At 43.3% G+C, this 27,222-nt stretch overlaps 2 protein-coding genes across 2 annotated transcripts in view; both read right to left on the bottom strand.

Annotated features, from left to right (window-relative positions):
• Positions 1-2,644: 2,644 nt before the first annotated feature.
• Positions 2,645-3,721, bottom strand: kcne4 (potassium voltage-gated channel, Isk-related family, member 4). The gene has a single exon (XM_079246231.1). The coding sequence runs from the start codon at positions 3,687-3,689 to the stop codon at positions 3,156-3,158; it is 534 nt and encodes a 177-aa protein (XP_079102357.1). The 5' UTR covers positions 3,690-3,721; the 3' UTR covers positions 2,645-3,155.
• Positions 3,722-9,024: 5,303 nt separating this feature from the next.
• The window catches only part of acsl3a (acyl-CoA synthetase long chain family member 3a), a gene marked incomplete at both ends in the record, with an annotated part of 39,391 nt that continues 21,193 nt past the window's right edge, over positions 9,025-27,222 (bottom strand). The window contains 7 exons of the mRNA XM_079245906.1: positions 9,025-9,182; positions 9,272-9,429; positions 12,479-12,593; positions 12,937-13,128; positions 13,495-13,569; positions 15,714-15,886; positions 15,986-16,125. Coding sequence (XP_079102032.1) covers positions 9,025-9,182; positions 9,272-9,429; positions 12,479-12,593; positions 12,937-13,128; positions 13,495-13,569; positions 15,714-15,886; positions 15,986-16,125 — 1,011 coding nt within the window. The remainder of the gene's footprint in view (positions 9,183-9,271; positions 9,430-12,478; positions 12,594-12,936; positions 13,129-13,494; positions 13,570-15,713; positions 15,887-15,985; positions 16,126-27,222) is intronic.

Here is a 27,222-nt window from a genome sequence, read left to right as displayed (position 1 = left end):
GTGTCACATGAATTATTCACTGTGGTGTGTATGTTGTGTAGGAAATGAGATTCAGAGTGCGTCAACAAGTCTGTATCTGTGTCAAGCTGTCCGGAAGATAAGAAGACAGTCACAGAAAGACTACTGTACACCAATGCAACTTGTTTGTGGTTTCAGCAGTGTAGAAAGACGACCCTCACTCTTCATACTGCAGCCTGGAGGGTTTTTTGGGGTTTTTTTTAGGAATCTTTGCTGTCAGCAAGAGAATAAATGGGTTTTTTTTCTTTTTTTATCTTAACATTGATTATAGGAACTTTACAAGTCTAATCTCAACAAATATAACTGCAATAGATTTGTCACAAATACAATATCATTCACCATGAAGACAATATTTTCATCACAGCTTTCAAAAGTTAAAAAAAGGATAAACCATCATCTATAAGATGCAGATAGTCTGAATCATGCAAGATCAGCAGCAAAATGACCTTTAAACAAGTCAGGGTTTAAAGGTATAGCTTTCCTCTGCATGCTAGCTGTAACATATTCACAACTATCATGGATAGATGGATGATGGATAAATGGATGGATGGATGGATGGATAGATGGATGGATGATGGATGGATGATGGATGGATGGATGGATGGATGGATGGATGGATGATGGATAAATGGATGGATGGATGATGGATAAATGGATGGATGACTGGATGGATGGATGGATGGATGGATGATGGATAAATGGATGGATGACTGGATGGATGGATGGATGGATGATGGATGATGGATAAATGGATGGATGACTGGATAAATGGATGGATGGATGGATGGATGGATAAATGGATGGATGACTGGATGGATGGATGGATGGATGGATGGATGATGGATAAATGGATGGATGACTGGATGAATGGATGGATGACTGGATGGATGGATGGATGGATGGATGGATGGATGGATGGATGATGGATGGATGATGGATGGATGATGGATGGATGGATGGATGGATGGATAAATGGATGGATGATGGATAAATGGATGGATGGATGGATAAATGGATAGATGGATGGATAAATGGATGGATGGATGGATGATGGATAAATGGATGGATGGATGATGGATGGATGGATGGATGGATGGATGATGGATAAATGGATGGATGGATGGATGGATGGATGGATGGATGATGGATAAATGGATGGATGACTGGATGGATGGATGGATGGATGGTGGATGATGGATGATGGATAAATGGATGGATGACTGGATGGATGGATGGATGGATGGATGGATGGATGGATGGATGGATGGATGATGGATAAATGGATGGATGACTGGATGGATGGATGATGGATGGATGGATGGATGGATGATGGATGGATGGATGACACCAGTTTGAGGTTCATAATCAAAAAGAAAACAAAACAGCCCTTGTGATTTATGTGATCCAGGTTTACATCAGCATGAATCTTCTGACCTGTGTCGACATCACCTACTTAACCTCCACGCGTGTTTCAGAACTAAATGGATCCATCACAGCCGATCTGCTGTGTTCTGAAGGTATTTCTTCCACTGTTTACATACGGCCTTACAGACCTTCAGCTGCTTTACACAGAGCAGCATACGAAGAACCACAGCAGAGCAGACCACTTCACATCGATGACACCCATAAAAACCCATTAACAGATACAATTCACAAAGATTTACACCATCAAATGTGCCTATAATGACAACAGAAAGCAGTTCCACCCACACAAGCACACACAAACAAGCCAGACCCTTGCAAACACCTCTGGGACCATCAGGTCTGATGCTGTCAATACATGTACGTCATGAGGTCGGTGTGTGTATTCCCTCTGGCCGTTATTGTTGTTAATGTTTCTGTGGTGAGCTGTCATTCCTGTGAGTTGTGGGACTGAGCCTGCAGCACTGCTATTATACCCTGTTGGTGTAGATATATGTGTGTGAGAGGGGCAGGAATGAATGTAGCAGCTGGAAAGAAAGCTAACATAAAATCTGCATCTTCCCTCTGGCTTGTTTTCCCCTCTCACACCAGATATCAGAGAAAAGCTGGGTGAGTCTTCTGCATGAGAGCAACATGTGAGAAATTACACTGATGCACCTCTGAGTATGATTTGTGATCCCTTGAGCAAACTCAAATCTTCATGCAAAGAAAAAAAAAAAGCATTGATTATACAATGGAGTCAGTCTTTTAACTATTTAGGAGATGGTGAATCTGAAAATATCTGAGATTAAATGGCATTTCATTAAAGATAAGAAAGTTTCAGTAAATACAAGAGTAAAGATGAGCTTCAGAGCTGATTCAATTATGAATTGTTATATTCTGCATTAATGATTATGTGGCTCCTAAAAATAGCAAATCAAACTCCTCCTTTCTTCTGGGTTGATTGAGAAGAGAGCGCCGCAACACTGCCCTCTACTGGTGAGACACCGCAGGTCAAACAGAGTTTTTTTTTCCAAAATATTTAATTGTTTTCATCATTCAAAAGACTCCATCTTAAATAATCATGACAACGTGACAAACTCACACACATGTAGCCTACAGTGCATCGCTTTCATCAAGTAAACCTATCTCATCGTTTGTGTAACAACAGTTAAGTGTCCATCATGAGAAACAGTTTGCTTCCCAACCTTTCAAGTGGGTTCCAGGTACGTTTCGGTACTCAGACCATGTGGGTCAGAGCAAGTCAAGTTCTGCGTTTTCAGAGCAAAAGCTCAACAAGCCAGTCTCTCCTGCAGGATGAGTCATCAGCAAGGACCGGGAGGGGGCTCCAGCAGGGAGGGGCCACCAAAAAGAGGCAGAATAATGCATGACCAGAGGAATTATATGATACAGTAACAGTTGTTCTGTTTCACTTCTACATGCTGTAGTTTGGTGTTATAACTAACAGCATGAGCATCATGTTTTCTGTGTTCCTCTGAAGGTGGATGTTTATGAGTGAAATTACAAACCATCATTATGTCATATAACCTAACCTGACGTGTGTATGTGTGTGTGTGTGTGTGTGTGTGTGTGTGTGTGTGTGTGTTTCTACAAAATGGGCAAATGTTCCTGTGAGTGCTGATAAGTTTTGACCCATCCTCTGTCCTTTTTGGATAAGACTCCGACCTACTCTCCAGGTGGGTCTCCTCCCTTTTCCTCCTGTTTCTGCTCTCAGTTCAGCCCGAATCATCTCCGCTCCTCTCCGAGCCGCCCTTGCCGTTCTCCTCCGACCCCTCCGCCGCGCCGCCGTCCGACTCCTCCTCTATGGTCAAGCGCGTGTCCGCGGAGGAGCACAGGGAGCTGATGCTGCTCTGCTCCGTGCACAGCGCGCACGCCAGCGGAGATGACAGGAAGCCTTCGTGATGGGGGCGTCCGAACTGGTTGCCGTGGTAACCGCAGAAAGGCAGGGATGCCTGAACCCCGCGCAGCCCCGCGCCAGGAAAGGTGAGACTTTGCTTTTTGGGCAACGCGCCCCACTCCCGCTGCTCCTCCTCGTGCAGCAGGCGCGTGAAAATGTTGATCCTCCTTTTCTCCTTCCTCTTGGAGCGGAAATAACCCAGCATGATTCCGCAGAGGAAGACTGCGTAGAAACACATGACGACTAAAATGTAGAGGTACGCGCTCCCGTCGCCTCTGTGCGCCAGGGTTTCCACGGGGCTCTGGGTGTGCAGGCGCTTGGCTGACGCCGTGGAGTTTTCCAGATGGTCCATCTTTTTCTGGAGACTGCGTGGGACCAAGAAGGTGCGCTGAAAAACATACAAAAGTTGTTTGGTTTTTTTTTGTTTGTTTGTTTTTTTTTACAAATCTTTTGGTACTTTTACGCACGTTTTTGCGCAAAGTTTGGTTTCCATAAATGCTGCCGTTGAGTTGCTTAAACATAAATGTTTATTCATAAACATTTTATCAAAATGCCAGCTGCATATTAAAGTAAAGACAATGCAGGGATTTTTAAAATGTGCAACATCAACATAAACATAACATAAGAATCAACATAAATGACATTAACTTTTTAGTTTTTAAAAGAAAACTTTTGCTATTAGTTAAGAAAAGTTATTACAAACTAACTAAATTAACAACATTTGCGAACTTACCAAACAGAAGATATTGGTCTCATGAAAGTCCACGTCTCCTGTCTTCTTGCAGCTCTTGTGGAGTTAGGCAGAACTTTTTCACGGTCAACTTATTTATAGAGACCCCAGAGTGTCATCATTGGTCACGTGACGGACTGTGACGGTAAAATGAGCTCTTACATGAGAACTCTTAAGGGTTGTGCAGATTTTTTTTTTTTAAATAAAAAAAAAAATGTTTTTCCCCTTTTTAAATATGCACTTGGGTACATTTTTGACATAATTCCCATCGCTGAGGGAGTCTCCTGAGTCTGTATGAACATATCTTACCAACTTCATAAGAGGCTGACTCCAGAGCTCAATAGAATGTGTTACCGCAGGGGTGTGTGATGAAAAAATACTAATAAAAGAAATTGGAACTGTTCAGAAACAGATGATGAAATGTGGATTAATCCTGTCAGACATGTATCACAGGACCCGTTCCCCGTCTCTTCTGCTGTTCCTGAGCATAAACAGTGAACACATCTGATCACAGGAGCTTCAGGTTCCTTCCAGATCTATTAAACACACAACCAGTCAATTAGAATCAGCAAGCTGATGGAGGTGTGACATGTTTTGTTGCACTGTTTGTATATTTGTGATTTTAAATTGCCAGATTTCAACTTTTATGTTGCTGCCAGTGTTTGCAGAGCAAGCTGAAATGTCTTAGTGTTACCTGATGCATGAAAAACCAGTAGCAGCCTAGTAAACCTGTACTGGTGTGGCTGGATGTGGCCAGTGGAAATGTTACAGCAGCAAACTGGTCGTCCTTAAGGTAGAGTTCAGCCTGTGGCTTATAGCATGCCACTTCACTCTTTTTCATTAAAAAACAACATGCATCCAACATTTTTACTTGTAGTTTGAGAAGCAAAATCATGTCAGGAAAAAAAGACAAAATATCCAACTTCTGTTTCAATTTTCTCAGTATGGTTTTAGTATTTTAGAACAGTTGAATTAAGCTGTTTCCACGTCTTTCTGCGAAAACATCCATTAAACTGATTAGATTTAGAATTATGCTTTTAATTTGTAGTTGCAGAGGCGCTAATGGCTCATGGTGTTTGAGTCTTGTGTGATGTAATGCTCATAGGTAATGCAAGAATTTAGCAAATTTAAACACTATCATGACTAAATGAAGATGATGATCCCCTTCAAATGCAGATATTTGGAGTGTGTTATTTATTTATTTATAATTTATGTGTTTATTCAAAGTGTTTTGCCTTCATATCTTGACTGAAGACTATGAGCTGAATATGACTTAATAATCATTCTGTCACTATCAAGACGAGGATCATTTTAGCAGAGGCCGTGGTGTGGTCTGCAAATTTTCAGAGGGCTATTGTTCCCCCTTTCGGGGCACCATTGTCAAAATCCCACAAAAGTCAAAGTTCATATAATTCTGGACAAACAATGAAGTTTTTTTCTGACACTTTGAACACAGCAGCCGATAAAGCTGCACAGAGAATGAAGGCTGAGCCGTTTAGAGGCAGACATTGGCTGAATTTCATGTCGTCTCCATCCATCAGTGAACGTTTGTGTCATACAGCAAAAATTGTGTAACTAAATGTGTGTGAAGTGGGGATGTGAACAAGACCAGTCCATATAAATAAACATAAAATAAATGTCTGTTTACTGTGTGAGCTCCTGGTTGCTGCTGGCTGTTTGAATGGATTTATATTGCAAAACCATTTTCATCTAATAAACCTAAAAATGTTTTATTTCAGAAAATCTGAGGTGTTTTGCTGTAAAATAATTTTAAACTCATAGAAATGTGGAAAGCAAAGTGTGTACCTGTGTTTTAGCGATGAACAGTTTTAAGTGTAATAAAACAAAAGTTACTGACACATGTTGTTTTGTTGACAGATGATGATCATTACACAGACATACAAATGTTAAATACACATGCAGCAACATTGTCATACATGAAAACGTGATGATTTTTCTGTGTTCGTGCTGCCACCACATCGCCTGATGCATCCCAGACCATCATACAAGCAGGCTTTTGTACTGACAGTAACCTGGACGCTCTTTGCTCCATTTCTTCCATTGATGATCTGGAATACTGATCGATGCTTTCCACTGTATGATGCATCACACATGCCTCCCAGTCCAGAGAAGTTGATGTGACCTCTGGAACTCTGGACCAGGTTTACATGCAGCTCCTTTTTCTGCACAGGGAAGTTTGAAGAGACGTTTGTCAGTGTGACTCTGTTGCAGAGCTTGACAAAGGTTTCCCACAGTAAACCTTTGTGGTTCTTCAGCTGCTGCTGATGCTGATGATGATGATGGACTGTTCTTGGTGCAGAACCATCTGAAGGGTGGCAGATCAGGGCTGAACAGCTTAGGACTGCTTCCTTGTCCTGAAACATCTACAAATCAAATAAAATCTAACAGTTTATTCCGTTTTTTCTGCCTGATCTTGCTGTTAAATGCTTCATCATGTAATCACTATAAAGCAAGATTTAAAAGCTCCAGCAGAGCCAAACCTCATGTCAAACTGACAGACAATGATTTGACGTGTGTTTGGTGTTTTTGTGATTTTTGGGACATTTCTTTGCTAAAACGTGACCTTCATAGAACCAATGTGATTGAATTATCTGAAACTGAGCTGAGACACGAAGGATTACACCTCAGATTACTGACCATTACTGCTAATTAAATTAGTTTCCACTAAGTTGTTTCAGTTATTGAATCAGTGAAGACTGATTTCACTCCTCAGCAGACAAAACTATGGTAAATATCATCCTCTCTCGGACTCAGAGCCGCTCAGGGCCAAATAATGAAGCGATGATGGTAGAAAAGAAAAGCTCTCACACTTAAAACACAATCTTTATTAATGTCATTTGTCTTTACAATTATTTTCCAAAAGGCAAATTACAAATAAATATTTGGATTTTAGGAGGCAGGTTTTTCCATGTGGATGATCTTCCTCTGCTGATCAAAGCTCTACATTTACATACTTTATTACTTCAGTGAAGAATCACTCAGGAATCAGAAAGAAGGCTTGTGTTTATGCATCACACTTGGCTTCCATTTACAGCAAAGCTTTAAACCAAATAAAGTTTTATTTTCGTCCTTTCTGTAATCAGGTGCCGTGCTTGGGCAGAAATTATAAATGATCATATTGCACTAGGATTTATCAAACACAACGATTACACAGTTTTTCCATCTATTCAACAGGAATTTCTCTTGTAAACTTCCATAAGGATCCTCTGCTGCTGCAGGACACTCGACAGACTAAACACAAGTGCAGTTTGGTTTTCTTTTTATCTTTAATAATCCCAGACCTTTTAATTTCATCTCTGAAATCAGCCTGGAAGAAGTACACCACCAAACGGATGAGGGCTTTATGCACTGCCTGTACGAAAAAACCAAAGTCTTCACCAGGACTGAACTAAGCAAATACATACAAGCCTCATACAACTGTGAGTAATTATCTCCCAGCTGGTCGACCAGTTATAAAACCCCAACAGACTCAATGAGTAACTTCTCATTGTTTCAACAACCATATGGAAAGATTCATCCCATGGTGGTGGAAAAGTCTGGTTAAGAAGGGTCAAGTCTCCGGTGATGCAGAAGCTCATGCATTAATAAAAACTGGAAGGATTGTGGGGAATCATCAGATTCCAGGAAGACATGTGGTCAGAAAAACATCTTGAATGGTGGTGATCGGTGATCAGATGGAAGAAAAACAGCAGTAGACCTCAGGACATTTTCACAGGAACAATATGAAGGAACTAAAGGGATTGGGACTGAAAAGCTGTGTAGCCATAAGAAAACCACTAAACAGTGAGGCTAATCATAGAAGAAGGTTTCAGTTTGCTAGAGAGCATAGAGACTGGACTCTGGAGCTGGAAGAAGGTCATGCGGTCAGATAAGTCCAGATTAATTCTGTTCCAGAGTGATGGAGCATCAGGGTTAGAAGAGAGGCAGAAATTAAGCCTGCGGGGGTGATGCATGAACTGGTGTCAAGTCTGGGTTCAGGTCCAGGTTCAGGTGTAGGTTCAGCAACATTATGTGCTCAAAGAACAAGGTCAGCTGATACCTGAAAACACCAAATGAGCAGCTATTCCATCTTCCCTGATGGTATGGTCGTATTCCAAGATGGAAAAAGGCAGCAAACTGTGAAAGAGGGGCTCATGGAACAGGAGACATCACTTTCATACATGTATTGTCTTTGGGATGTGCTGGAGAAGCCTTTGTGCACTCACAAATCCAATCACAAATACTAGATCTAGTGAAAAATTGATGCAACTGCGAATGGAAATAAATCTTGTGACATTGCAGAATCTTGTGGAAACAATGCTTCAACTGAACGATGCTGTAAATGAAGGCTAAAGGGTGTCCTCTAGATATTGGGGTGAATGACTTTCTTTCTTTGGTGGCGACTTCATTGCGGGGCCAGGCAGTGTATTTCACCCTCACATGACCTTGTGCTTTTGGTTTCAGGGTGTTCTGAGAAGGCGTCCCACCAGTCTGACGGCGGGGGGCAGATAAAATAAAACCAAGAACAGAACTCAAAACATGTTTAAGACAAAAAAAAGTCAAACCTCTCCTGGCCTGCAGGAAAGCAAAGAGACACTGAGTGGAAGAGCTGATTTGTGGACGTATCGAGCCTGAATCTGGTGAAATGAGGCGACAAACTGACCTGAGTTTCTGCTGCTTCACTAAGACAAGAGTTCAACATCAGCCAACGCCTGCTCTGTCTCATAACTCACATCTGGAACAACCAAGATTCCCACACCTGGATGAAGAAAAGGCCGCAGTGGGGAAAAAAAACACATTTCTTATACTCTTCAGAAACTTTCACGAAATATTCAAGTAAGCTGGAATCTGTTAATCCTTCTGTTTTTATGATCTGATGGTGTGTTAAGATTTAGGTCACTGTTTGGGGGGAGGAGGTAATATGGAGTCTGGTGTGGTTCTAGTTCTGGTTCTGATGTTACTTTCCACCATACATTCTCTCTATATCCTCTATGTAATGGGTTTTCAGCTCCTTGCGTTTGAGCTTGAACGCATCGGTCACTAATCCGGTCTCAGGGGTCCACGGGTCTGGGCTCAGGCAGATCTTGCGTGGGATCTCAAAGCGCTCTAGTTGGGCTACATCAGAAGAAGAGGAAGAAACGTTAGCTTGTAACTCAGCAAGAGTTACCATCTTGGCAGCTCTGGCATCTGTTTGACCTTCTCACCTGTTAGCGCAGCCTCAGTGATCACCTTTAGAACCAGCTCCTCCACCACCTTGCTGTTGCACTGCTCCTCCCATGACCCCCGGATACCATACTGACCTGTCAGAGCCAGCAGATGCTTCTGATTTGGTACCACGAAGCCAATCACATATGTCTCATCGCTGCACAACAGGAGAGGAGGCAGGTTGGCAGAAAGGAGGAAAAACAGAGTTATCAACAAAAGTAGCTTTGGAACTGAAATACTGAACCGAATAAGGTGAAGGAGCTCGAAGATATGCATGCAGCACAGTGAGGGAATAATCAGTTCTTCGCTGGGTGGAATTTCTCCCCTTATAAGGAAATAAAAACATCAGAGGTCTAAAGTGACAGGGAACAGACTGAAACCTCCAAATTTAAGTTCACTCCACAGAACTGAATAAACATCTCAGGCTGTGGAAATATAATAAATCTGTGAGTGAAAAAAGAAACAAAGGAAAGCTTGAAAATGAGGTAAACCATCATCTTATAAGAAGTTCTCAGTGCAGACTCTATAGAAAACTACATTTTATTCACAAAACACCATAGAAAATATATAAATAGTTGAAATCAACACATTTAACTTAATTTAATTCTGATGCAGTAACACATCTGTAAAAAGTAGTTCCAGCATGATGTTTAGCATTGTTAGCATCTGTTAGCATATGTAAAAAGTAGTTCTGGGATGTTTAGCATTGCTGGCATCTGTTAGCATATGTAAAAAGTAGTCCCAGAATGATGTTTAACATTGTTAGCATCTGTTAACATATTTAAAAAGTAGTTCTGGGATGTTCAGCATTGCTGGCATCTGTTAGCATATGTAAAAAGTAGTCCCAGAATGATGTTTAGCATTGTTCGCATCTGTTAACATATGTAAAAAGTAGTTCTGGGATGTTCAGCATTGCTGGCATCTGTTAGCATATGTAAAAAGTAGTCCCAGAATGATGTTTAGCATTGTTAGCATCTGTTAACATATGTAAAAAGTAGTTCTGGGATGTTTAGCATTATCGGCATCTGTTAGCATATGTAAAAAGTAGTCCCAGCAAGATGTTTAGCATTGTTAGCATCTGCTAACATGTGTAAAAAGTAGTTCCAGAATGATGTTGAGCATTGTTAGCATCTGTTAACATATATAAAAAGTTGTCCCAGGATGATGTTTAGCATTGTTAGCATCTCCTCTTCTTCTAACATCTGTCTGTAAACATCTGAGAAGTGAGGAGACCAGTTGCTGGACTTTTAAGAGAGGAATGTTGTCCCATTCTGGTTCTATGCAGGATTCTAGCTGCTCCACAGCTCTGGACTTTCTTTGCTGGATTTTTACTTTTATAATGCCCCAAATGGTTTGTATAGTTGAAAAGTCTGGACTGCATTCAGGCAGCTGAGCACCCAGACTTTGTTGTGATGAATGCAGGATGCGGTTTAGGCATGGTCTTGCTGAAAACTGCAAGGTCTTTCCTGAAAGAGACGTTGTCTGGATGGGAGCAGGTGTTTCTTTAAAACTTGTATATATCATTCATCAATAATTGAGCGTCACAGACGTGATAGCAGACAGGATTTTAGCTGAAACTAATAAAGAAGTTGGATGGTCCCTCTGTTATTTAGTCTGGAGGATGCAGTGTCCATCTCCATCTTCATGAACTCGAGTAAAGGAGTTAAGTGTTTTTTGCTTCTTCCTACTCCTGTTTGGACTTGCATATTGTTATTTTCCCCTGTTGTTAGCTCTTTTTTTGCTTGTTGTCACTTTTGTTTTCTAATTGATTCCATTTCGATTCAGTGTTTTGAACACTTTTGTCTGAAATCAATCAACTTTTACAAAGAATTTTACATTTTGATCCATCTGTTCACAGAACAGGTTTCCAATTTGTGTCAGACCATTTTAAATCACCATTTGATCCATTAAAGACAGTGGTGTTTCTGGATCATGTTAACATGTGGGCTCTTCTCTGCATGATGGAGATTTAACCTGCATTTATGGATTTCAGGGTGACCTATGTTCAAAGACAGTGATTTCTGGAATTCTTCCTGAGATGATACAGTGATTTCCAGCTGAACATTCAATACTGAATGTTAGAGATGTATGCAGATTGAATTTGTTGACAGTAAAAGATTCAAGGCCTTCACAGTTTCACATTCTGGAATATTTTCTAAAACTGGTCCATTATCCATCTTTACCACTGAGAGACTCTACCTCTACCTCTCTGAAGTGCTCCTTATATACCCGGTCATATTTCTGCTGAAAATGAACCTAATTATCTGCAACATGTTCCCCCATATGTGTCTGTTTAGCAGCCTTTTGTTGCTCCATTTAAACTTTATAAAACATGCTGCTCATATTTATTGTGTGATTTTGATGTGTTTTGTTTTCCTTTAACTGAATAAAACATGGAGTTTGGAAATAATTAAATACTGACTTTATTTGCATTTTACACGAAGGTCAGTGTTGTTTGAGCAGCACAGTCGATATAACATCAAACATGTATTCTTTCTTTGTTTCATCCCAGTAATTAAAGAGTCTGGTTCCTTCTGGGTAAAGAGGATTTATGAAAGGAAAAAAAACTTCTCCTGGTGCTTTCGAGCAGATATTTCTGTGTCTGAGCCACTGGCAAATGAAAAAAACCTCTGTCCTGTCACTTTGTTTGGGTCTGTCTGTCACTCAGTGATTCACGCAAAACAATCCAGTCTCTCCATTTTCATCTCCACCTACTGCTTCACATCATGCTGTGCACCAAATTCTGTTTCATGTTTCAGTAGGTGGACAATAACAAGATCTGACATCAACCTTCCCAAATAGGAAATCTGAATTTTTTCCAATCAGAAATTGGTTACTTTAAGTTCCCATCTGTTAATAAATGCAGCGTATGAGCGCATCGACGCTGCCTTTACAAAACAGACTTCTCTGTCTGAACATCAGAGGAACAGAACAACGGTGACAGAAGCAACAGATTTGTCTTGTTTTTCTCGCCTCCAGCTGTGCTGGATCTGTTCAACATGACTCATATCTACCTAAAAGATGGAGCAGCACCAAGTCTCTGTGGCCATCAGAAGAACACAAACGTGTGTGTGTTTGGTTTGTTATGTTGCAGTATGAACTCTCAGGGGGTTTGAGTGTGATTAGTCTTAAATTTGATGGCAGCACAGATCAGAAAACTGAGCTGTGGACCTGAATAATGTCTTAATACCTCCTGCGGTACACACCTGTTGGCGTACACACAGATATTGTCGACCAGTGGGCAGTTCTTCAACACAGCCTCCACCTTTCCCAGAGAGACGTACTCTCCCGCCTGCAGCTTCACCAAATCCTTCTTACGATCTGGAAACACAGACGTACACATACATCAGTGTGTGAACATGTACTAATCTAAGAGGATAGGAGGAGTGTGTGTGCTTAGCCAGCATCATCTAGATAAGAGAGTATAGAAGCATTGAGGAGGATTTCTAGGAAGTGGAGTCAAATCTGATTTGTTAAAAGCTTTCCTGTCAGGCTGATGAATGGAAGAGGAGCAGAGAGGTTTGCTGGAGAAACTCCAGGAATGTGAGCCACAGTGTTGATAATCTGCGCTGCTGATACAGCTGCATTAGGACCCTGGTAACAAATGGAAATCTTCTCTACCAAACATACTCTGATCTCCATCCAGCTGCTTCCACCTCCTCACCGATTATCTTGAGGCAGCCATCTTCGTGAAACTCTCCGATGTCTCCCGTGCAGAACCACCGCTGGCCGTTCTCGTCTACCATGAAGTCGTCTTGGTTTTTAGCTTCGCTCTTGTAGTATCCCATGGTTACGTTGGGTCCACCAATGACGATCTCTCCTCTGGGATGCGGCTTGTCCGTGCTTCGGTAACCGCCTGAAGACAGGGTGGAAATTTATTGGATTGATATCAAAACTGCTGGAAATCAGATTCCTCTGACTGCGATAAAAGAAATAAAAACATGTACTTCTCTGGAAGAAAAACAAGCTACGACTCAGTGTGATAAGCATCAAGGTTTAACAGCGCAAAATAAATATGAATTATGATGTATGACGTGAAAAGATGGAGGCTGGGAAAAGCGGGACGCTGTCCTTACAAGGTAGAAGAGTGGATCTCTCCTGGAGGAGCCTGGAGAGGTGAACATGATACTAGATGCGCTATGATGTGTGTCTGTGTGTGTGAGAGAAGACACATGAAGATGATGATGTGGTGATGAAATGTGTGTGTGGTACAGCTCCTCACCCTCAACCCAGTCTTTCAGTTTGATTTCACAGCAAACCAGCGGTGCTCCCACTCTCCCAGTGCTGTAATCCCACACTGGAACACACACACACACATGATCAGTAAGCCCACAAGCATCTAGGCACAACATTTATCGCCATAGCAACATGACCTCACATGCTCCCTTGCCATGGAAACCTCATCCCTGAGGAACTCTCACAGCCGAGTGTTTACTGGCTGGAGTGGCTGGAGCGACCGGCTGCCTGGGAAAGCCTGATGGATCTTCTGTCACTTTACAGAACATCGCTTCTGATATTCCGAGAAAATTAGACCCGTGTTTACAGCAAGAGGCGAGACGTGTGTGTTCTTACCAAACAGCGTGAGCTCACATGTTTTACAGCTGCTCGCGACTTTCTGCTAATGTTGGTTTTTCCAGAACTGATAACCTGCTGCTTCGTCTGTTTACTGCACACGCTGAGGAGATATCCTCCCGTTTCCCATCCTCCTCTGCATCATCTCATCATTGCAGCCATCAGGCGGTGGAAATGTGATCATGTTACAAACTTTCCACAGTTGCTACATCATGTGAACTTTTTCCAGACAAACAAGTTTTTTATTTTGATTTTATTCAAGTTCCAGATTAATTGTTTTTGTTCATGTCCTGCTGACTTCTGATGTTATGTATGTGCATATCCATGTATGCATTGATCTCTTTCTCTTGTTTTCTCTGTTTTCTTTTCTGTTCTCTTTCTGTCCCTTTTCTATCCTCTCCGGTCTGGTCCAGCAGGAAAAACTCTGTAATATGAAAAATTATCCAAAAACAAATAGAAAAATAAAATAAGAATCCAGAAGTACAAGGGGATCATTATATCTATAAAAGCTCCCCTTGGCAAAAATAAATTTGCTCAGCAGAACACAGCATCCAGAACATCAGTCTGCTTGTTTAAATGCTGAACAAGACAATTAAAAAAAAAAAAAAAAAGTTCTTCCTCATTAACAAGACTAAAAGCTTCCAGCAGCTCTGTCACATCAGCTTATGTTCATCCTGGAAGATTTTATGCCTGTTTGCATGAATTTGTCGGTGAAAATAAGAGAAGCAGCAACCAAACAGCTCAAACTGAAGCCTGTATGAAGTCACAATTCAGTCTGGAAAAAGGACCAGCTGGAGGTGACTTCTGCTCAGCTTGCTTTATCAAACAAACTGAAGGCAGGTCTGTATTTATCTGGATTTACTGGATATATAAGACAATGGATCATACGATGGTGATGCAGATGGCTTGTAATTCATGCATGAAATCTAAGAAATATGAGAATTAAAACACACTTTTAAACATCTTTCCGTGTGGAGGAGAGATCTGCGGATCAGCTGCTGTTTAACTGTTTTATCTGTCTTCATAGTAAAACAACAGCAGGAACAAAATGCTTTAAATACAAACCAGACTCCAAAACAAGTCGGGACACTGTCAGATGTTAACATACTGCCTGGCCCAAAAAAAGGTCACACTCTAAGATTTCATTGAACAGCCTTTAGCTTTGATTCCAGCAGTATATTCAACGATAAACTTCTGTAATGTCACAAGATTTATTTTCATCGATTACTGAATTTATTTTTCACCATGATCTTGTAGTAATGATGGGAGAGCCCGACCCCTGCTCAAAGACTTCTCCAGGACATCCCAAAGACTGTCAATGAGGTTCAGGTCTGGACTCTGTGGTAGCCAGTCCATGTGCTAAAAATGATGTCTCCTGTTCCCTGAACCACTGCGATGGACTGGCGACCAGTCCAGGGTGTACACCGCTTCTCGCCCAAAGACTGCTGGGATAGGCTCCAGCTCCCACGTGACCCTTAATTGGACTAAGTGAATAAATACTAGAGTTTGAGTTTATTATATTAATGTGTTTTACTATTAATTGATTTAATAATTGCTTAAAATCAATTGAAATGAAAAAAAAAAGTCCCATTTGAGGCAAATTTCATTATGCGATTAAAATCCGATAAATTGAGATTAAATTATTCCAAAGCCTGTAATTAATCACATTAATTGTTTAAATGGAGTCCCACCCCTAGTTTTTATACAATGTCCCACGTCTATGGAAACTGGGAGTATATTCAAGCAGAAGCAGTAAAAATATCTCAGATTTTACGACACGTGCAGCACAGATGACGTTTAACTCATTCACTTTTTATCCATCTTCTAATGAGTTTGTTGGATTATTGCATGCTGTGTCATTTTGCTTACGTTCACAGATAGTCCCAGCCCCGCAGGTCTCCGTCAGCCCGTATCCTTGACCGACTGGGCAGCAGAAACAAACATTCATGAATCGCTGCGTGGTTGCAGAAAGCGGCGCTCCGCCTGATAACAGGACACGTGTCCGACCCCCCAGCAGAGAACGAACCTTCCTGAACACCAGTCTGGTTTAACAGAGGAGGGAGGACAGAAGGCAAGGAGCGTCATGACTTCATATCACTTTAAAACCTCCTTGAGACCGTCAGCACTGGTCATCTGCCCACCTGTCGCACAGCGGCGTGCTGCAGCCTTTAGCAAGCTGTTCTAGTTTGTAGTTGTATGCCAGGATGAAGAGGGTTCTCTGGATCCGGTTCATCTCCTCTACTTTAGCCATCACATTCTTGTAGATGCGGTCCATGATCTCCTGCAGGAGTCAGGAGACAGAATCAAAGAGAAACATGACTAAAATGAGCAGAAACTAGAATCACAGCAGAGCCATGATGCAATCTGCAGGTTTCTATCTGAAGGAGCAAAGTTGAGGTTTTACTGACATCTAGTGACGAATCTGCAGACTGCAGTGAAACTGTGATCCGCATACTGCAAACCATTTCCCAAAATGTTACACACTGGAGCTTTGGGAGAAGTCACAAGTTTGACAGAGTTACTGCAGTTACTGATGCAATGTGAAAGACCACAGCGGGTTCCCTCCTGTCAGTAAGAACAGGAAACTGAGGCTACAATTCACACAGACTCACCAGAACTGGACAATAGAAGATGGAGAAACGTTGCTGGTCTGATGAGTCTCCAGTTCAGATCCACATTCAAATGATGAGATCAGAATTATGCGGGGGCGATTGGCGTGACTTCTCTCAACGCGGGAATGACTCGACTCACAGAGGAAAATAAAAAAATAAAGGAAACTGTGATCGATCTCCAGGCGCGCAGCATGAGGGACAACCTGGTCTTCGCAGGAATCCCGGAGCAACAAGAAGAGGATCCAGAGCAAACAATAAGATCATTTATCCAAACCAAGCTGAAGCTACCCGAAGACGCGGTGAGGAACATCTCATTTCACCGAGTTCATCGCTTAGGTGGGAAAAGACCGGACAGCCGCAGACCGAGACCGATTGTAGCCAAGTTCGTGAGCTACAAGCAGAAAGAGCAGGTGAGGGATCGAGGTCCGGAGCTCCGCGGGACCGATTTTAGTGTAAATAATCAGTTTCCCAAAGAGATTCTGGAGAGACGCAGGGTCCTGTTTCCCATCCGAAAGAAGCTCAGAGACGAAGGATCCCGTGCAGTCATCGCGGTGGACAAATTGTTCGTCAATGGACAGCTTTACCGTGACAAAAATACCACCCCCTGGCTCTACTAACCTCAGGTAATATCTATCACTCATACAGCTAATTATTGTTAAATTTACATGTTAATCTGCTATAAGCACATTAATTATGGTAATTCAGAACTGTACATTTACTGCCAGTCTTTGTAAATTTGCTGTTGTTGTTGCTTTCGTTTTGTTCTGTTTTTGTTTTTTGGCCTTTTTTTTTTCTCCCCCCCCCCCCCCTTTAGGGCTTTTGTTTTTGCTCTTTTGTTTGTGCTATTTCTTTTTATGTGTAGTTGTAGTTGTTTGCTTTTCTCACTCCTTTCCTTTCTAGCTGCTCTTTCATTCTATTATGCCATACCAACAATAATAGGTAGGGTATGCACGTACATCCACATGACACAGACACTAAATATCATGCACATAACACACCTACAACACAGAGCACATTTAATCACATCAACACTCACCCCCAACTCTCACACACACTCTAAGCATGTGGACAGACATATAGGAACATTGTACACACAGATGAATTTATATACGCACACAATCTACACGCAGCATGCATGCATTAATGTGGGCTTGCACACACACAAACACACACATACTTTTATGGAAACACTTCAGTAGCTTGAGCATGACCACCCTGAGGTTTGTTAAGTGGAATATACGGGGAGCTGGTTCCAGGGAGAAGAGGTTGAAGGTGTTTAGCAGATTGAATGATCTACAGGCAGACATTGTCCTGCTACAGGAGACTCATTTATTAAAAACAACAGCTAACGTACTCTCTACAGCACAGTTCCCTCACGTGTACTCGGCCTGCTTCAACTCAAGACAAAGAGGAGTAGCCATTCTGATAAACAGGAAAATTCATTTTACTGCTAATAATATAATTTTAGACCCAGGTGGAAGATTCATAATAATGACATTATCTATCCTAAACATGAAGTTATGCATTGCAAATATTTATGGCCCAAACACTGATGACCCCTCCTTTTTTCATTCCTTCTTCTCCTTACTATATGATCACCTTGATAATACACTTATCATTGGGGGCGACCTCAACATGACCTTAAACTCTGGGATGGACAAGGGGGCGGAGCAGGGAAACATAGGGTCTGGCAGTCAGCAAGAGTTGTTAAACAATATATGGAGGATTTTGGTCTTTGTGATGTCTGGCGCTCACAACACCTCACTGCTAGAGAGTACACTTACTTTTCATCTGTCCACCACTCATACTCCAGAATAGACTACTTCCTCACTAACAGCTCTATGATGAACAGTATCTCAGAAACTAAAATCCATTCCATCACTATCAGTGATCACGCACCAGTATCATTTACCCTAATGAATAAGAAAACTAAACCATCTTATAGCAAATGGAGACTTAATACATCATTACTTAAAGATCCTGATTTTATCAGTTACTTCAAACGGGAGTGGTCTTTGTATATAGAAAACAATGACATACCAGGAACATCAGCATGTGTTCTTTGGGAGGCAGGAAAAGCAGTAATGAGAGGGAAAATAATTTCATTTTCATCACATAAGAAAAAGAAGGAGAGTTCAAAAATATCTGAACTAGAGCTTAAAATAAAATCACTAGAAGATGCCTACAAGGCTTCTCCAGAAGAGCAAGTGCTGAATCACATAAGAAAGGCTAAACTAGAGCTGAATGAAATAATTAACCAAAAAACCCAGTTTTTGCTACAAAGACTTCGCTTAGAGAATTTTGAACATAGCAACAAATCTGGAAGATTTCTCGCAAATCAATTAAAAGCAAACAAGGAGAAAACAACCATCTCCTCTGTTAAAGATTCAAGAGGAAATATCCTCCATGATCTTGATGGAATAAATGACACATTTAGGGATTTCTATAAAACATTATATTCCTCAGAAACAGATCCATCAGACAACAGCATTGAGGAATTTCTCAGCTACCTCAATCTTCCAAAGTTACAACAGGATCAGGAAATGGTTTTGGACGCACCCATTTCAGTAGGGGAACTACATGAAGCTTTAAAACACATGCCCAGCAATAAAGCTCCAGGACCAGACGGTTTTCCAGTTGAATATTATAAAGAATTTTGGTCTATACTAGCACCCACTTTTTATAAAATGGCTTCAGAAATTAAGGAAAAAGGTCGAATATCTCAAAACATGAATTTGGCTAGTATTACAGTAATACTAAAACCAGGAAAAGACCCCAAACTCCCATCTAGTTATCGTCCAATATCACTAATGAACGTAGATCTTGAAATAATCAGTAAAGTGCTTGCTACAAGACTAGAAAAAATAACTCCACTTATCATACATCCTGATCAAACAGGATTTATCAAGGGACGACATTCCACCACTAATACGCGCAGACTAATAAATCTAATTGATTATGCCACCATACATAACCTGGAAACTACAATAATCTCTCTAGATGCTGAAAAAGCATTTGACAGGGTGAACTGGAAATTCTTATTTGCAACATTAAGAAAATTCGGGTTTGGCTCATCGTTTATCGACTGGATAAAGATACTGTATAGCAATCCAAATGCTTGCGTCAGGACAAATGATCAAACTTCTCACAGCTTCACCTTGCAGAGAGGCACCAGACAAGGCTGTCCACTCTCCCCCTCACTTTTTGCAATCTTTATTGAACCCTTAGCAGCTAGAATTAGACAAAACAAAGACATTAAAGGCATTAACTGTAGAAATATGGAGCATAAGACCAGTCTTTATGCTGATGATGTATTACTTTTCCTTCAAAATTCACAATCATCCATCTGTCAGACAATCGCACTCATCAATAAATTCTCATCAATTTCTGAATATTCCATTAATTGGTCTAAAACCACCGTTCTACCCATCAACTGTTCCTTCCATAATACTCCTGACACTGCTTTACAGTCAGGAGATATTAGATACTTGGGAATAAACATCTCACCCAGACTGTCAGACCTTATAAAGCTAAATTATGTCCCTCTACTAAAAACAATTGAGGACGATCTCACACGGTGGAAATCTTTACCCATATCACTAATGGGAAGAGTTGCAACTATAAAAATGATGATTCTACCTAAAATCAATTATCTGTTTTCAATGATCCCCATTAAACCTCCCTCCACCTGGTTTAAATCGCTGGACTCTAATGTTACTAGATTTCTCTGGAAAGACAAACCACCACGGATTAGTCTAAAAACACTCCAGAAGACTAAAGATAGCGGTGGCTTAGACTTGCCTAATTTCCAAAATTACTTTATAAGCAATAGACTACAATACATCTCTAAATGGCTTAAACCTAGCTATCTAGATGAACCATGGCTTAATATAGAAGAAGCTATGTGTGAGGATATGGCAATTTCAGACCTGCCATTTATCAGCACAGCTGTCAAACACCAAAAATGCTTTAAAAGCATTAATATCAGCTCCTCACTAATGGCCTGGTGGGAATTTCTTAAACTAACCAAATCCTTGCTTATTCCATGCAAACTTACACCTATTTGGAACAATCCCGACATCCAGCAAAACCGGAAAATGATAAACTTCCCTCAGTGGAAGAATAAAGGAATAAAACAGTTAGAACATTTAATAGAAAATGGGAACTTTCTCCCTTTTGATACAATTACTTCACGATATGAAATCAGCAGCACAAAATTCTTAGAATACCACCAACTTAAATCTATTATAGGTAAGAAATACACCCCTGATCAATTAAATTTGCAGCTACCTATCAGGGCTGCAGAATTCTTAAATCTCAATGCCCCGAAACTGTTATCCAAAATATATAGATTACTATCAAAGCTAGACGATTCCATATGTCTCCCAACTTCTAAATGGGAAGCAGACTTATCCAGTAACTTTGACCAAAATGAATGGTCACAAATCTGTTCAAATACATTTACAATGACTAAGAATTCAAACATGCAACTAATACAATTTAAAATTCTGCATAGAACTCATTATACAGGACACAGGATGTTCAGGATGGGTCTGTCACAATCAAACATCTGTCCACACTGCACTGGCAACACGACTGACAGCTACTACCATGCTTTGTGGTCTTGCCCACCTGTCCAGGAATTCTGGTTTCAGGTATGTAAAGATCTGTCAAATTGCTTCAAATGTAACATCCCTACAAACCCCAAACTGGGCCTACTGGGTTACTTGGGTGAAATTAACATAGAATTTAATTCTGCAAACTTAATCCTCACCAGTTTATGTATCGCAAAGAAAACTATCCTTCTAAACTGGAAAAGCAAACAAAGTCTGTGTATCCAGCAGTTCAGAAATCTCTTATTAGATCACATCAGTGTCGAGATGATGTCTGCCTCCTCAAGAGATCAGTCAGCTGAACTTTATTCCCTCTGGTCCCCTGTGATCAGCTCCATCACTTAGTATGGGGGGAGAATGTGACCTTATTGTGCTCGGGGTTGGTGGCCGGTTGGGGTTCTCTGGGGGCTGTGGGTCTGTGGTGGGCTCCTGGGGGGGGATTTTGACTGCTCCATTGCTGGAGTGGCTAGGTTTCTAGCCCTACTGTGGACCTGGATGGGCCAGCGGCTGGAGTTGCCGCGCAGCGGCGGGGCGAGGTCGCTGGCGGGGGATGGGTTGGCGGGCGTGACTCCGTAACGGGCGCCTGTGCCGCCGTGGGGTGGGCTGGGCGGGGTCCCGGGCTCCGGTGCCCGGGGTTGTCCCCTGTCTCTTGGGGGTGGGGGGTCGGCTTGTGCCGGGGGGGGGGCTGGGCTGACCTGGACCTGCCGCTGCGGCGGCGGGCAGGTACGTGCTCTGGTGCCTGGTTGCGACCCTGGGACTTGTTGAGTGGGGGGTGTTTGATAGTGTGGATGGGATGTGAGTGTGTATGGAGGGATGTGTGTAGGGGGTGTGCGTTGAGGACTGGTGGCGGTACATAGGTATGTGGATGTGTGTGGGTGGGGAAGTGTGATGATGCGTGTGTGGGGGGGGGTGTCGTGGTGTCTGTGGGGGGGGGGTAGTGCCGTGTGTGTAGGGGAGTGGGGTGATGCGTGTATGTGGGGAGTGGCGGTGGTGCATGTATACGGGTGTGTGTGTGGGGGGGGAGGAGGGGGGAGGGGGGCGTGCTGTCTGTGTGTGTGTGTGTGTGGGGGGGGGGGGGCAGGGGTGTATGTATGGGGGAGTGGGTGGTGCATGTGTGTGGTAGGTTGGTGGATAAGTGTAGATATGATGGATGGGAGTGGGGGAAATTTGGATGTGACGTGGGGGTCAGGAGGATGGTTTTAAGGGTGGGCTGAACGGGTGGCTGGGTGGACCTGAATGTGTCCGGAAGTGTGTGTGTGTGTGGCTGTAGGTGTGTGCTGAGACAGTGTGAAGTGCCGATGTGTGGACAAGGGGGGACTTCATGTCCCCAGGTGGGGGTGTCCTCTGTGAGTGAGGGGGCGGTGGACAGTCGGTCTGGGATTCCCCTTCTGCCGCCCCGCCTCCTCTTTGTCCTCGTGCCCCCCTTCTGCATGTGGTGAGTTGGTCCCCTCTTGGGTCGGTGATGACTCTCTGGTTAGAGTCGCCGAAGGCTCTGGTTACAGGGATGGCTGTCCCCGGCTTGTCCTGGTCCTTGGGGGGCCCTGGGAGTAGGGGGCATGCCCAGTGCCGCGGGCGGCTCACCTTCTGGAGGAAAGCTCACTTTCCTCCAGACTTAAATCCCTCGACCCCTCTTCCTCCCCGCTCCCCATCACACACAGGCAGGGTATTGGGAGGTGTGCACGTGGCGCTGGGTGTTGAGAAAGGCCATCAAGGTGGTCTTGATCGCTGCACCCAGCCTCGGCTCACCTCCCAGTTTTAATTACACTTAGACACCAAACACCAAAACACTGACGACTCACATGATTAGGGGGAAGAGCATGCGGTGTATGGTGGGCGGGGCTGCTTAGGTGGTCCCTCTCCCAACACCGCGTGGCACTTCCCTCAATTTTAATTGCAACTAATAATACTTCACAATCAGTCATAAGCGGGGGGGGAGGCAGGGACGATAGGGTCTTCTCATGCCCCTGCTCTCGGGGCTTTACTGGGGGGGGGGGGTACGGGTGGGGGAAGAGTGCCGTCCATTAGGCCTAAGTCTGGGCTGGCCTGGCTGTAGGAGGGTTGTCGCCGGCCCTGGGGGGGTGCTGGGTCGGCTGCATCTGTGGGGTGGAGGGGGGGACGCTGGGAGTGGTGGGCGGTAATTATGGGGGCCCTGATCGGGGCCATCCTGTCCTCTGCCCCCTCTGAGGTATCTCACATGGGACATGATGGAGGGGTGAGGTGAGGATGTGTGGGAGTGGGTGTATGGGGTTACAGATGGATGGTGGGATGGCTGGGGGGGGATTAGGGTTGGGGATATAGGTGGGTAGGGGATAGGGATGTGTGAGGATGAGTAGATGTGTGTGTGGAGGGGTATGTTGGCGCGTGGGTTGTATTGGGGTGTGCCTGTGTTGGAGGAGTGAGGGTATGTGTGTGTGTGTGTGTGTGTGTGTGTGTGTGTGTGTGTGTGTGTAGGGGGGGGTGTATATGCGGAATGGGATGTGTGAGTGAGGGTGAAGTTTGGAGGGGGGCTATGGGTGGTGGAGAGGTGTTTGGTGGGGCATGTGCGGTTGGGTAGAAGTAGAGGGATGGGGTGGCGGGGTGTGAGCGTGTGTGTGGGGGGGGGGTGAGCGTGTGTGGGGGCGGGGGCGATTGGGGTTCGTGTGACTTGGTATGGGTGAGTGAGTAGAGGTGGGGTGGGGTTGTATATGTGATGGATGATGTGCATGGATTGCAGAGGGTTGTGTGGATGGGGGTTGAGAGGGGAGTGCGTGTTTGGGGGGGGTATGCATGTATATGTGTGAGGGGAGTGCGTGTTGGGGGGGGTTATGCATGTATATGTGTGTGTGGTTTGGTGGTGGGGGGGTGGTGTCCTGTACCCGGGGGCGCGGCTGGTGCGCTGGGGTGCGACCTGGCTGCCGCTGGGTGGCGGTCTGGGGATCCTGGTCCTCCGTCGGTGTGGGCTGTGCCCTCTGCCTGCGGGGGCGGGGGGCTGCTCACGGGCTCTTGGGGCCCTGGGGCCTGCGCTCTGTCTGCCCTAGGTGGCCGGTGCCCGGCGGGATCGGCCCTTGCCGGCCTGGGCCTGCTGGGGCCTGTTCCCCCTGACTGCGGGGGACTCTGGTTGGGCACCTCCTTCGCCACCTCCTGGGCAGATGCATGGCTGGCTCTGGAGTGGGGGGGTTGGGATCTGTACCTGGGGGTGACTGTCGGTTACCCGGGTCTCTGGGTTCTCCTGGCCAGCCTCTAGCCCTAGGCGGGCGGGGTCACATTGGCATGATCTCTCTTCTCTGAACACGTTCCACTCTGAATGTTCTGCATGAATGTTCTGCATGTGTCACAGTCACTGAGTCATCCAGCAAGTTTATTCACTAACAGCAGGTAGCTCTCTTTCTGTCTTTTTTACTTAACTTGCTAGTTTCTGGTCCTCATGATTGTCAACGGTTTTGTTCTCCACGAATCTAGAGTTGGCTTGTGTGGGTGTATATATTTATGTGTGTGGGTGGGTATGTGTGTGTACTTATGTGTATGTGTATGTATATATGTATGCATATGTGTGAGTGTATGTGTGTGTATGTATGTATATGTATGTGTATGTGTGTGTATGTGTATGTGTATATGTATGTGTATGTATGTGAGTATGTATATGTGTATATATGTATATATATATATATATGTGTGTGTGTATGTATGTGTATTTGTATGTATGTATATCTATCTTTATGTATGCATGTATGTGTACATGTGTGTGTATGCATGTGTATGTATGTGTATATGTATGTATGTATGTATATATGTATATATATAATGTATGTGCGAGTGTATATACATATATATGTAGGTGGGTATGTATGTGCATATACATGTATGCATTGATCTCTTTCTTTTGTTTTTTTTTTGTTTTTTTATGTTCTCTTTTCTGTTCTCTTTCTGCCCCTTTCCTGTCCTTTCCGGTCGGGTCCAGCAGCATAAACTCTGTAATACAAGCTATTATCCAAAACAAATTGAAAAATAAAATAAGAAAAAAAAAAAAAGAAAAAAAAAAAAAGAATTATGTGGAAATATCAGAAAAACATGGATTCATCCTGCCTTGGATTAAGTTCAGGCTGCTGGTGGTGTAACAGTGTGGTGGAGATTTTCTTGGTCCACTTTGGCCTCCTTAGTCCCACCATGACCTGGTTTAACCTCCACAGCCTACCTGACCATGTCCATCCCTTTCTGAGCACAGTGTAGCATCTTCTGATGGAAACTTCCAGCAGGATGATGCACCATGTCACAAAGCTCACATCATCTCCACCATGACGATGAGTTCACTGTCCTCCAACGGCCTCCACAGTCACCAGATCTCAGTCTGATCTCAGAGCAGCTTTGGGAGATTCTCATAATGATGTGCAGCAACTGTGTGATGCTTATTGTCAACTATTAGTACTATGGGAGGAAGGGTCTTTAGCTATCAGGCTCCTCTCTTATGGAACCAGCTCCCACTGTGGGTTCGGGAGGCAGACTCCCTCCACACCTTTAAGATGGAGTTGAAAACCTTCCTTTTCCATGATTCTTATAGTTAGGATATGAGCATCTCCTGAGTTGGAGTCTGCATGTACGGGACCCAACTGTCCAGGTTCTGCTCTTTGCTCTTATAGTTATGGGTAGTCTCGCAAACCATTACTTATGTAGCAATGGGGATGTTACCTGATGCACTGAGAAGTACCTCGCTCTATTTCTCTAATATATTAATGTATAAATATATGACGATATTGCCGTCTCTAACTGATTTCTCCTTTTTTCCACAGGTCTTCCTGAATAAGTGCAGTTGTACATGTTGATCTGTCTTTCCTGTCGTCTCCACCCCAACCAGTTGAGGCAGATGGCTGCCCTCCCTGAGCCGGGTTCTGCTGGAGGTTTTCTTCCTGTTAAAGGGGAGTTTTTTCCTTCCCACTGTCGCCGCGTGCAGCTCAGGATGGGGGATTGGATCCAAGTCATGACTCGACGCAATCGGTTGGTTTCTATTATAGGATATGTATGAATTGCCTTGAAATGATGTGTATGTTGATTTGTGTATGTAAAGTTCCCTGTGACAACATTGTTGTGAAGTGGCGCTATACAAATAAAGCTGAATTGAAAAAGAAATGGAGCAAAACCTCTGAGTAAAGTTTCCAACACTTTGCTCAATCTATGATAGCAAGAATGAAGGCAGTTCTGATGGAAAAAATGGTCCAACCTGGTACTGGCAAGCTGGACCTGATGAAGAGGTGAGTAAGAGTCTTTATGTTGCTTAGTTTGGCTGGATAACAATCGGACCACACTGCTGAGGGTTTAGTATTTAAATGGAAATCTTAAGAAAGCTGCAACAGAAAGAGAAACATGATTCCAACGAAGTGAAAGCTCAACAACGAGCGATTCTTTATTAAACGAGTGAAGGCTGGTGTAAGAAACAAGGTCATACGACTTAGGAATGCATCAGTGTCAGTTGAGTAGAGACTATAGACTGTATATAAAGAGATGGGCGGAGCCTCCGTGACGTCACCCGTAGGTTTCTGAAGAGCTGAACTGAAGCTCGGTGGGCGGTTCCTACTGTCGCCATGTTGGCAGCGTCATGCTCGTCGTCTCGCTCAGAAAATATAAATATGGGCAAAGAGGTGGAACTGAGAGGAGAGCTGTGAGCGTCATGGCGGATGTTTGACATCGAGCGAACTCCGAGCTTTCTGTAGCTAAGAGCTAACCCCGAAATAACGGGAGCTACCCAGCTAATGGAGGTAAGTGGGCTAAAGCTAAGTCATGTTGTTAACCGGCTAAAAACCGCGGTTGTTCTAAGTTCTTCTTCCTTGAAGCCGGAGGTCGGGTATCTGTCAATCAAAAGGACACACCCCTAAATATGCCGAACTTCGAGATTAAATTACTTTTAAACAGGCGAGTTAGAAAAAATTCATTCCCTCCACAGTTGTCATGAAGGAAAACCTGACCTATTAAACCTAAAATGGATTTTTGTACCAGGCTGTAAACATGTTTATTTCTGCTGTGAAGTTGGTCTTTTTAACATGGGAGTCTATGGGGATTTGCTCTGTTTGGGAGCCCCTAGTGGATGAAGGGGGAACTGCAGTTTTATGCACTTAATCTGAACTTTCAGGTGAAAGCTGAGCATCAGATTGGTTTTCTTCGCCACCCACTGCTCATAATGTTCCT

The sequence above is a fragment of the Telmatherina bonti genome (assembly GCF_933228915.1).
Source record: "Telmatherina bonti genome assembly, chromosome: 9".
NCBI lineage: Eukaryota > Metazoa > Chordata > Actinopteri > Atheriniformes > Telmatherinidae > Telmatherina > Telmatherina bonti.
The sequence above is the reverse complement of the archived record's forward strand: the minus strand, read 5'-3'. Positions and strand labels throughout refer to the sequence as shown.

Coding starts and splice junctions, on each gene's coding strand:
- kcne4 (XM_079246231.1), bottom strand. CDS start 3,689: ATGGACCATCTGGAAAACTCCACGGCGTCAGCCAAGCGCCTGCACACC.